The 11,099-nt window shown below is 41.9% G+C and overlaps 1 protein-coding gene across 6 annotated transcripts in view; it reads left to right on the forward strand.

Annotated features, from left to right (window-relative positions):
* The window catches only part of Wipi2 (WD repeat domain, phosphoinositide interacting 2), a 42,382-nt gene that overhangs the window by 1,443 nt on the left and 29,840 nt on the right, over positions 1 to 11,099 (forward strand). For 3 of the 6 annotated variants that reach the window (XM_005397828.2, XM_005397830.2, XM_005397831.2), the window contains exons 2-3: positions 2,462 to 2,512; positions 8,626 to 8,708. In XM_005397828.2, the coding sequence (XP_005397885.1) occupies positions 2,462 to 2,512; positions 8,626 to 8,708 (134 nt within the window). Of the gene's footprint in view, positions 1 to 2,461; positions 2,513 to 7,902; positions 7,973 to 8,625; positions 8,709 to 11,099 lie in introns of those variants that run through there. The other 3 variants (XM_005397829.2, XM_005397833.2, XM_013521134.1) reach the window with 2 other exon arrangements.

Raw genomic sequence — 11,099 nt, forward strand, 5'->3', positions numbered from 1 at the left:
TAGCAAATACTGTAATGCGTGTGTCCAAAAGCCAGCACAACAGAACAATCCAGGCAACCTGTTGCAGTTTGTTGTAATTGGGATCAACTAGGTAATCTGGAGAGGGAGGAGGAAATTTCAAATCATTCTGATTTTGTTTAAAGTCTTTGATTTATTTTATTTATTTATTTATTTATTTATTTATTTTTGGTCTTTTTTGAGTCAGGGTCCCACTATGCAGTTCAGGCTGGCCTTGAGCTCACTTTGTAGCCCAGGCTGGCCTTGAACTCCCGACGATCCTCCTACCACAGCCTCCTGAGTGCTGGAATTACAGACATGCGCCACCACACCCAGCTAAACCCTTCGAAGTGTTTCGGTTATTGGTTTTTGGTTTGATTTTGGGTTTTTGAGGTGAGGTAGTTCAGGCTGGCCTTGAGCTCACTACCACCCAGCCTGGTCTTGAACTTGCAGCCAGTGATGTTCCTGTCTCAAGCCAGGAGAGTGTTGGGATCACAGGAGTATACTACCATGCCCAGCTAAAGCTCTTAGTATTTTGAGACCAGTAAGAAATGATAGTGTTACAGGGTTTTATACTTTTTCTAAATTAGAGAATTTCTGAAACATCATTTTCTACTGACTTTTCAGCTTTTCACTACTTACTATTTTTTTTTTTTTTTTTGGTACTGGGAATCAAACTCAGGACCTTGCACTTGCTGGGCAGGTGCTTGTGCCGCTGAGCTATATCCCCGGCCCTTACTACTAATTATTTCAGAAGGAAGTGAAATATAGAAAAACATTGTTATTTTTTATTTTTTTGGTCTTTCTGAGAAAAGACAGAATTTCGCTATGCAGTTTAGGTTGGCCTTAGAACTCACTTTGTAGTCCAGGCTGGCCTTGAACTCACAGTGATCCTCCTGCTCCAGCCTCCCGAGTAGCGTGTGCCACCACACCCAGCTCTTGTTATCTTAAATGGGCTGCCAAGTTCCTCATTACTAGAATGTCACTCTGACCTGAAATAGGACCTTTTCAGTTTGGGGAATCATGTGTAAGTTACCCACTCAGCCCCGAAGTTACTAATGCAAGAAATTTCTGGGCTTTTGTTTGTTTTTTGAGACAGGGTCTCACTGTGTAGTTTAGGCTGGTCTTGAACTCACTATGTAGCCCAGGCTGGCCGCAAACTCACAGTGATCCTCCTGCCTCAGCCTCCCAAGTGGTAGGATTACAGGTGTATGCACCACCACCATGCCAGCCTCTGTCATAACTTTGACTTGCCAAAGAGACATTTGGAGAATAAACAAATCAGGAGGAATAAGAAGTTAGAATTGGCCAAGCATGGTGGCACATGCATGTAATCCCAGCACTCTCTGAGGCAGGGGGAATGTTACAGGTTTGAGGCCAGCCTGGGCTATAAAGTGAGTTCAAGACCAGCCTGAACTGTGTAATGAGACCCTGTCTCAAAAAGACAAAAAAAAGTTAGAATTGTACTCAGTTTATCAGACTAAGATGATTCTGGTGTTTTGCTTTGTTTTTTGGTGGTGGTGTACTCAGGTTGAACCCACAGCCTTTGCACTAAACTATAGCCCTGGCCAATCCCCTCCTTTTTTGTATTTTGTATTTTCAGACAGGAACTCACTAAGTAAATTGCTAAATCTGGGATGGAACTTTCAGTCTTCCTGCTTCAGACTCCCAGAGTATTGGCATTATAAACATATGCCACTGTGCCTGGATAATTTTTTTTATGAAAGCTATGTCAGTGTTTCCCAAATTGCGTAAGGCTTGACAAAGCTGTTATATTATCCTCTTTGGAGAACTAAGAAGTTTAATCATGAGGAATCCCCTTTTATATTTAATAGTTAATATATCTAGGACAGGGAGAAATTGAGTTCTCAATTAGTATCCCCTTGCCCTGAGTACAGTATTTTTATTTCAATACCAGTTTGAGCAGTATCTTTTCCTTTCTTTCTTTCTTTCTTTCTTCCTAAGTTTTTTTTTGAGACATTCTTGCTCTATAGTTCAGGCTGGCTTTGAATTCACTGTGTAGTCCAAGCTGTCCTCAAACTTGTAGCACTTCTGCTTGTAATTTGTTTTAAAGGTACACTTGAAAGAAATAATAAGTGTTTCTGTGGTTCATGCCTTTCCCTCTTTTGCTTTCCCCACTTGGAAATTTATCTTAGTACTGTAGAGGAAAGTGATTTTTGGCAAGGCCAAAGCTGTTGATCTAGAGTCTACATGTATTCTACTTAGGGACATTTGCTGGCTGTTTCATTCAGTCAAGTCTGTGTAAATTATGCAGTAATTTTGCTTGTTTGTTTTTTGTCATTTAAATGTTTAACAACACAGTATTCGTTGCACACCAAGCTGTTTGTCTTACCTTTTGTCTTTTAATATGATCTCAAGCTTTTCTTCATGATTCTTATCCTAAAAGTATGATTAAGTTTTATTTGCTTTTTACCATTTGTTTTGTTTTTGTTTTTTCAACTAGACCAGTGACAAAGACAGCAAGAGCTCATCGCAGACATCTCCGTTTTGCCTGGTTAGTTCCCACCCTGGTTTCCAGAAGTAACACTGTGGAAGGCTTACATTGGAGCGCTTTTGGCTTTTTAAAGTGAAGTTACCAGTGAATAAGTGGCAGGCGGTCACTTGACTCTTCAGGGAAAATGTCAGGGACTGAATTTTTCCTGTAGCTACTACAGCCTATGGGAAGTTTGTGGCCATGTCTGTTTCAGATGACGTTTCTGAAAGGGATGGCTTAAAGAAAAGGGTATGCCTTCCCAGGCCTTGTGTCTGAAGAATTGATGTTATGAAGTGTCTGGAGGTACTGATTGTGTTTATCCACTGTGTTTCTTGTTTCCAGGTGACAGTTATCATTCTGGGAGATACTGTTTTCTCTGTCCTCATCTATAAGTTGAAGAAGGTTTTTGAGACTCCTTCAGCTTTAAAGTTGGACGCCGTTCTGCCTGCTGAGCAGAGGATATGGTTGAGGAGGACACTGCCCAACAGCAGTGACCAGTGGCAAGGATAGAGACCCATGGATGTACTTAACACATGCACAAGAGAAGCTGGCTGATTTCCGGTTTCTGGCATGGGTCCTGTGACAATGAGAGTGTCACAGGAAAAAAATTAGTGAAGGAGCCAGGCATGGTGCCACACACCTGTAAGCCCAGTACTTGGGAGGCTGAGACAGAAAGATCACCGAAGTTCCAGGCCAGCCAGGCCCTGTCTTAAATTAAAAAATTAGTGAAGGAAGGAGCTCTGCCTTGGGTACTCATGAGTCTGAAAGACCTTTGGGCTATCCAGGTGCAGGTCTCTGGTAGAAACATGTGAGTTGGAGGGAAGGGCTGTCCCACCAAAAACTCATGGTGGCTGTGGTCCTGAATGAGGCTGCCAGAGCCTACCAGGTTGCTGGCAGCAACAAGGCAGGCTGCTTCCTGTTTACAGTGTTGGCCTGCCCCCTCTTAACCTCATAATCATGAAGAAGGTAATGAGAGGGGAAGTTCTTTATGGACTGATGGTTGGGAACAGGATAGATAAAAGACGAAGTTAAGAAAAAGATCTTATTCATGTGTGTGTGCGCGTGTTATTGGGCACTGAACTCAGGGCCTTCATATGGAGCTGCATCCCCAGCTCCCCTCCATTTTTTTTTCAATTTGAGGCACGGTATTGCTTAGGCTGTCCTCGAACTTGCAGCAGTCCTCCTGCCTCAGCCTCCAGAGTGCTAGGATTATAGGCACATGCCACCATAACTGGCACATTGTCATTTTTTAGTAGAAATTACTACCTTTTAGATATAGAATGCTCAAGTTTGAATTTAGTGACAGGAATTTTCACTTTAAGGATGCCAGGTCCCAGGAGTATTATGAGCTCCGGTCAGCCTGGGCTGCATAGCAAGTTCAAGGCCAGCCTGAACTGCATGGGGAGATCTTGTCACAAAACAAAAACAGGATATCAGATCAAAGGCAAGCATTTATTTTGTCTCCCTTCTAAAATCCTCATAAAATAGGAATCTATAAAATGTCAAATTTGTTGGTGTTGTTTTAAACAGTGTCTTGCTATGTAGTTCAGGCTGACCTTGAACTCACTAGGTAGCCCAGGCTGGCCTCAAACTTGGAGTAATCCTCCTGCCTCAGCCTCCTGAGTGCTGAGATTACAGGCTGAGATTAACACCACTCCCAGCTAAAAAGGTAATTTAAAAGGTTTAAATCTATATGAGGGGAAACAGGAGAAAGAAGATGCAACAAAATATGGGAGGTAGCAGGAAGTAAAGAAACAACCTAAAGTACTAGTGGGAGAAGCAGAGACTCAGTTTAAATCAGTCTCCAGAGGGTCAAGATTTGGAAGCTCCGAAGCTGAGGGGAGAGGGGTGGGATGAAAGTAGAGTGTCCACGGAGCAGTCACTGCTTGGCTCCCTGGCAGAAGATAGGCTCTGTCTCTGGAGAGGGCAGAACAGGGTCTCCAGATTGAGATACCTGGCACAGCTGATGACAAGGACATAATAGTGGAATGGAAAAATAAACAAATTCAGCTTGTTGTGAAAATTATCGTTGCTGGGGCTGGGGATTTAGCTCAGCGGCAAAAGCACCTGCCTGGCAAGTGCAAGGTCGTGAGTTCGGTTCCCGGTACCGGAGGGAAAAAAAAAAATTCTAATTTAAAAAAAAAACAAAGACGATTAGGGGCTGGGGATTTAGCTCAGTGGCAAAAAGCGCCTGCCTGGCAAGCGCAAGGTCGTGAGTTCAGTTCCCGGTACCGGAGAAAAACCAAAAAAAAAAAAAAAAAAAAAAAAGAAAATTATCATTGCTAGTTTTTCCCTTTGTCAATAAAAGATCCCACTTAAGATTATTTATAAGCACAAATCTCGTACCTGTTGTTTTACCTCCCTCATTATGTCTGCCATGTTATATTCAGGCAAATCCTGAGGTTTTTAAATTTATTTTGGTAGTACTGGAGAGTGAACCCAGGACTTTTGCACTGTGCTACATTCTCAGCCCCTTTTCTTTTATTATTTTCATCTTGAGACAGGGTCTTACTAACTGTGTTCCCCAGGCTGGCTCCAACTTGCACTCTTTTCTGCCTCAACATCCCAGAGTGCTGGGATTATTGATATGAGCCACTGTCCCAGCGTGAGAAATTATTAAAAGCAAAATCTCCAAAGAAATGTGTAAACCTTATTGTTGGCTTTTGAGCTGGAAATCTCAAAACACATACATGTGGCATATAAAGGCTTGAACCACTAAGCAGGCGCTGTCCCTCTGAGCTGTTGCCCCAAACTATTAGTGTCATTTTAACTAACCACCTTTACTAATAAAGTATATACTCTTGCTGTACTGTATCCACCTCTCAGTAAATACTTGGGATGTTTTTGCTTCCATTTTTTTATTGATTGGAGTAGAATATAGTTTTGTAGACCTGGGATTGCTTAAAATTCTAGCTGAGGTATCTAATATTCTAAACCAGTTTCTGAATCTCCAAAAGAACATCAAATTAGATTGGCAAAGCCTAGTTTTAACAAATTTGGTCCATGGGGAACACTCCTTGACAGCTGACAATCTTATATTCAAGGATCTGGTCCTAAGGCTCATTAATCTTACCCAAGAGACAGGCCCACTCTGTGCTTGTTTTGTAGGTAATGCTAATAAGCATGCTGATTTGGTTTCCAAGGCAAATTAGGAGAGGAGAGGGGCTTTTGGTGGGATGATCACAGGAAAAGTTATAACTTCCAGCAAAACTAAAAGGTAGGAAAGTTTGTTTTGGGTGCTGCAGCTTGAACCCAGGGACTCAGGCACTCTCCCTTGAGCCCCCACTCCCACTCCCAAAGATACTTTTATAAAAACCCTACAGGCTGGAGACATAGCTCAGGACCATAAGCGCCTGCCTGGCAAGTGGAAGGTTCTGAATTCTATTCCCGGTACCAAAAAAAGCTGAATGAATAAATGAGTGAATAAGTAAGTAAATAAATAAAAGCACTATAGTCTGGCCATTTGATGTGGGATACATGAAACTCAGCTCAGAAAAATTTGCCTTGTTATAAGAACACAGGAAGGTATACAACAATGATTTTTTAAAAATAGAAATATATCCAGGTATGGTGGCACACACCTTAATTCCAGCATTAGGTCGGCTGAGGCAGGAGGATTGCCTGGAGTTCAAGGCCAGCCTGAACTACATGGCAAGACACTACCTCAAAAAACAACAAAAATCAGAAATAGTCCCTACCATGCACACGGCCAAGTTTAATCCCTAGTTTCTTAAAAAAGATATGAAGAAGCAAAACAACCTTAAAAAATCAGAAATAATGAGGGAAGGGTTTGTCTGCTAAGATAGTAAATCTTAGTTTTCTAAAAATATTTTCTTGAGCACCAGTATCTCAAAAATTATAGGTTGCTAATTTTTGAGACAAGGTCTTACTGTGTAGTTCAGGTGCTTCTCCTGCCTCAGCCTCCAGAGTGCTGGGGTTACAGGTTTGTGCACAGCTAAATGTTACAGGTTTTATTACTTGATTGCTTAATTGAAATAATTCCATACAGTAAAGGTTTTGGGTTTTTTTGTGGGTTTTTTTGGTCTTTTTGAGACAGGGTCTCACTATGCAGGTCAGTGTGGTCTTAAACTCCCTTTGTAGTCCAGCTGGCCTCACTCATAATCTTCCTGCCTCAGCCTCGCAGTGCTGGGATTATAGGCATGTGCCACCATTCTGGCTCTGCATAGAGTAAAGTTGTTTTGTTGTTGTGATACTGGGGATTGAACATTCAGCCCCTTTTATTTATTTTGAAACAGAGTCTTAAACTTAGTAGCCCTTCTACCTCAGCTTCCCAAGTGCTGGGATCACAGATAGATACCACCTTGCTCAGCTAGTAATTTTGCAAAGAAAATACTAGCTGTAGGAGGAAGACATTTTGTTTTTGGTTGTTGTTTGGCTCTTTTTTTGGAGACAGGGTCTCACTGTATATTTCAGGCTGGCCTTGAACTCACCATAATCCTGCTTCGTTCCAGCACTTGGGATTACAGGCGTGCTTAGCCACGCCCGCTTTCTGCTCATTTGTACTTCTGAGATGAACTGATAGAATTTTAAGCTTTAGTAGTGCTTACAGAAACTCCCTTCTGGGAGCAGATTTCTTCTACAGATATATAAGAGCAGCTGGAAGTCTCAAGTTCCTGATGGATGATGTGATCTTTAGAATAGCCCTGAATTTATGTTGGGATACAAATACTCAGAGTATGAAGTGTCTGTCTTCTGGTCTGCTTTATCCATCTGATTTCACATTTTCCCAGATAGTACAAACAAATCATCCTAGTGTCTGATTCTGCCTGTGTCCCACTGCTTCCTGCTCTTCGCTCATCTTTTCTGCACTTGAAAGCTGTGCATCCTTCTCCTATCTACTCTCCCTGGTCAGTCGGGTTCTGTAGAGAGGTAATCACCTGATGAGGAAACCTTTCATTCGGTGTCACCAGTGCCCTGTGCTGGAGGGCTGGGGGTTGTCTGGAGGGTCCTACCTGTTAGCAAAAGCAGGGGTGGGTGGTGGCATCTTAAACACAAGGCCGTCAGAAAGGGTCTTTGCTCTTTCCTCTAAGCCAGGGTCTAAGTTTGCTTTTTGGTCATCTCCTGTCCGTCCACCTCACTATTATCTTGGGTCCTTGTGGACAGCAGAGAGGAGTGAAGGACTGGCTTACTTTCCTTTCAGACTTCCACATAGTCTATGCATGTTTGTCATGTCACCTGAGAAACCCCACTTTGACTTTGAAGGAATCAACAATTTAGAGTTGATTACTTTCATTTGTAGCTCAAACTTCTGTTTTATAAGGTTTTTTGTTTTGCTTTTGTTATATTTTTATTTTAATCTTTCCTTGGCTTTACTGAGAGAAAAATTTTTTAAATTTGTTAAAGTAAAAAAAAAAGTTGCCATTAATCCACCTTTAGACTTTTCCCCCTCACTTCCAACAAACATACCCTGTCATTTTCAGCACTTCCTGAAGCAGTTTTGGGAGTCCTCTTTCCTGTTTCGTGAGTATCTTTAATTGACTTTAATGGCTGCCTTGATGTTCTGAGTTGATCCCACTCATTTCCCTTTCATGACCATTTTGATTTTGGGGAAGATCCAGAAGTCCCATGGTGTCAGATCCACTGAATAAGATGGATTACAACATGCCTGCCTTGCTGTTGGGTGGCACTCAGTGGTGGCAGAATTCAATGATTTTTTTTAATCACACTTTGGAGAGACACAAACGAAGACTTCCGGAACTGCTTCATAAAGTAGCAAGGGCAATGGGATATATGTTTGAAGCAAGGGGGAGTATTTGCAGGGGAGTTAATGGTGATGTGTTTCGCTACAATAAATTTATTTAAATATTTACTGTATATTTTGATCTTACCTCATACATTGTGAAGTGACTACCACAGTAGTTTCAAGAATGCAGTGCGTAGTCACTATGTGGTACATTAGATCTCCAGAAAAAGTTTTACGAGTTTCGATCATATTGTCTACTTTATTGGGCAGGTAACATCTTGGTCCACACACCTGTACAAACCACATGAAATTACTTGCACTGCTAATTTCTGGTAGAAATGCTGGTTACTGACTGGTAAGGTGGGAGCTACTTTACATTATCACTGTCTACATGTATCAGCTCTTATTTCTGAATTTGGCTTTTTTGCAGGTCCCTAGCTGTTGGTAGTAAGTCCGGTTATAAATTTTTCTCCCTTTCTTCTGTGGATAAGCTGGAACAGATCTATGAATGCAGTAAGTGTTTACTTTATTTTTCCTCTTCTTAAAAACCATAGACCAGTTATACTTGAATTGGAATGCAGTCTTAAGTTCAGACATGTGGAGGCCAAAGTCCAGATGGCACCTAACCCAGCCCTCTTCTTCCACCTTGGTCTTTGCAAGAGGTGACACTAGTGACAGTCTGGATGTTCTTTCAGATTGTACGTTTATAATTTTGTTTTCTGGGCTTTTTCAGGGCACAGTATCTATAATCAAATGTATTCTGTAATCTCTCCCTCCTTTTAAATGCCGTTTAAACCATTTAAGTTATGGCTGTAAAGAGCTTTCAGAAAACAGAAAATATTATAGTTCCTATCAAAATGGTTTATTTTCTTGAGTTGTCATTTTACAGCATTTGAGTAGCTATATGTCAGGCAGTGTGGAGTAGCGCAACGGTCATAAGCTTTGGCTTCTTGCTTAGTCACTTAGCGTGTGGCTTCAGATGGATTACTTCATTTCTGGGCCTCGGTTGCCTTTTATTTTTGGCAAAACAACTAATGCCTGCCTATGAGATTGCTGTCAGGATGAGAGGTAATGAAGAAATGGCAGTGTAGGCATAGATCCATCAGTGAGATGACAGTGGAAAGTTTTGGGTTCTTTCCATGTACAAATTTTTAAAATGTAGGTTCACTTGCAATTGTAAAAAATAATACATATCCTTTGTCCCCTTTGTCCAATTTCCCCTAATGGTAAAAATATTGCAAAGCCTTAGTATAGTACCACACCCAGTGTATCTACTTCCATGTCTCCTGTTTATGTCACTACAGTTTTATTTGTGTGTCTGTAAGTTCTCTATACAGTTTCACACCTGAGGCAATTCCTGTATCTGCCACAATCAAGATACTGAACAGTTCCACAAATATCCTTCAGGTCACCCTTTATATCCATACCTGCCTCCCTGCTATCACCTGTCTCTGATCCGTAGCAGCCTCCAATCTGTCTTCCAGTTCTCAAGTTTGGAAGTTAATTTGTCGGTTTTTCATCACTGTAACAAAGTACCTAAAGCAAGCTAAATTCATTTAGTTCACCATTTGGAGGTTCAAGAGCATGGTACTTGCTGCCTATGCTCAGTTCTGCTGAAAAACCCCCTCCTGCATGTTTGTCATATCCACTGGAGCAGGTAGTGACATCTGGAAACCAAAGAGAGCTCATGGGGCCAGGCTTGCATGTCAGGGGTCTATGTTAATCACTTGTGAGGACAGACCCCCAGTGACCTAAACACCTGCTGCTAGGGCCCTCAGAGTTTCTACCACATCCCAGTAGTATCACCCAGGGGACCAAACGTGCAGCCCACGTACCTGTAGGGGACATGCAGATCAAATCTAGAGTACAGCAGAAGGATTTAACATTCTGTAATTAGGAATTCATCCAGGTTGTGCTCATTCCTTTTACTAATAAACAGTATCCCATGGTTTGGACACACCTCAGTATAACCGTTTTCCTGTTGAAGGAACTGTGGACTAATTCTGATTTTTGGCTGTTACACATACAGCTGTTCTGTGGCCAGGTGTGGTAGTGCACAGTTGTACTTCTAGCTGCTCGGGAGGCTGCAGCAGGAGTATCACAAAACCATACTGTGCAACTTGGCAAGACCTTGTCTCAAACAGGGCGGGTCAGGGCAGTGTGCCCCCTGGTTTCAGTCCTAGTACTTCCAAAAAAAAAGGAAATCAGGGTAGAAAGGAGAAGGATGTGTTAAGGGCATTTGTGTTTGTGTTAGGTTTTTGTGTGTGCATACTATCCTGGGGGTAAATGCCCAAAGGCACAGTTGCAGAGTGTTATGGTAGTTGCATGTACAGATGTTTAAGAAACTGCCACATTGTTTTCAGGCTGGCTATATAGCATTTTATACCCCCACCAATAGTAAATGGACGAGTTTCTCTGCACCTTTGCCAGCACTATCACTGTATTTTTGGTCACTCTGATAAGCCTGTGCAGTGCTATCCCATTGTGGTTTTGTGTTCCTACCACTGGTTGTTTTCAACGTCTTTTTTGTCTGCTTATTGCTGTCTGTATATCCTCTTTAGTGAATCATCTGTTCATGTATTTGCCTACTTTCTAATTGGGTTATTTGTTTTCTCATGCTATTCTGTGAATTCTTTATATACTCTAGGTACTAGTCATGTTGGTTTGTGGCTTATAATTATTTGCGCCCCCTCTGTATAACATTTAGAGTAGACCTGAACTTGCCTGTGGTCAGGACCTAAAGATCCTTGTTAAGCCGGACGTGGTGGCTCACGCTTTTAACCCCAGCACTCAGGAGGCTGAGGCAGGAGGATCATTGCGAGTTCGAGGCCTGCCTGGGCTACAAAGTGAGCTCAAGGCCAGCCTGAACTGCATAGGGAGACCCTGTCTCAAAAAAGACAAAAA

This window comes from Chinchilla lanigera, unplaced genomic scaffold, assembly GCF_000276665.1.
Source record: "Chinchilla lanigera isolate Chin_1 unplaced genomic scaffold, ChiLan1.0 scaffold00059, whole genome shotgun sequence".
Lineage (NCBI taxonomy): Eukaryota > Metazoa > Chordata > Mammalia > Rodentia > Chinchillidae > Chinchilla > Chinchilla lanigera.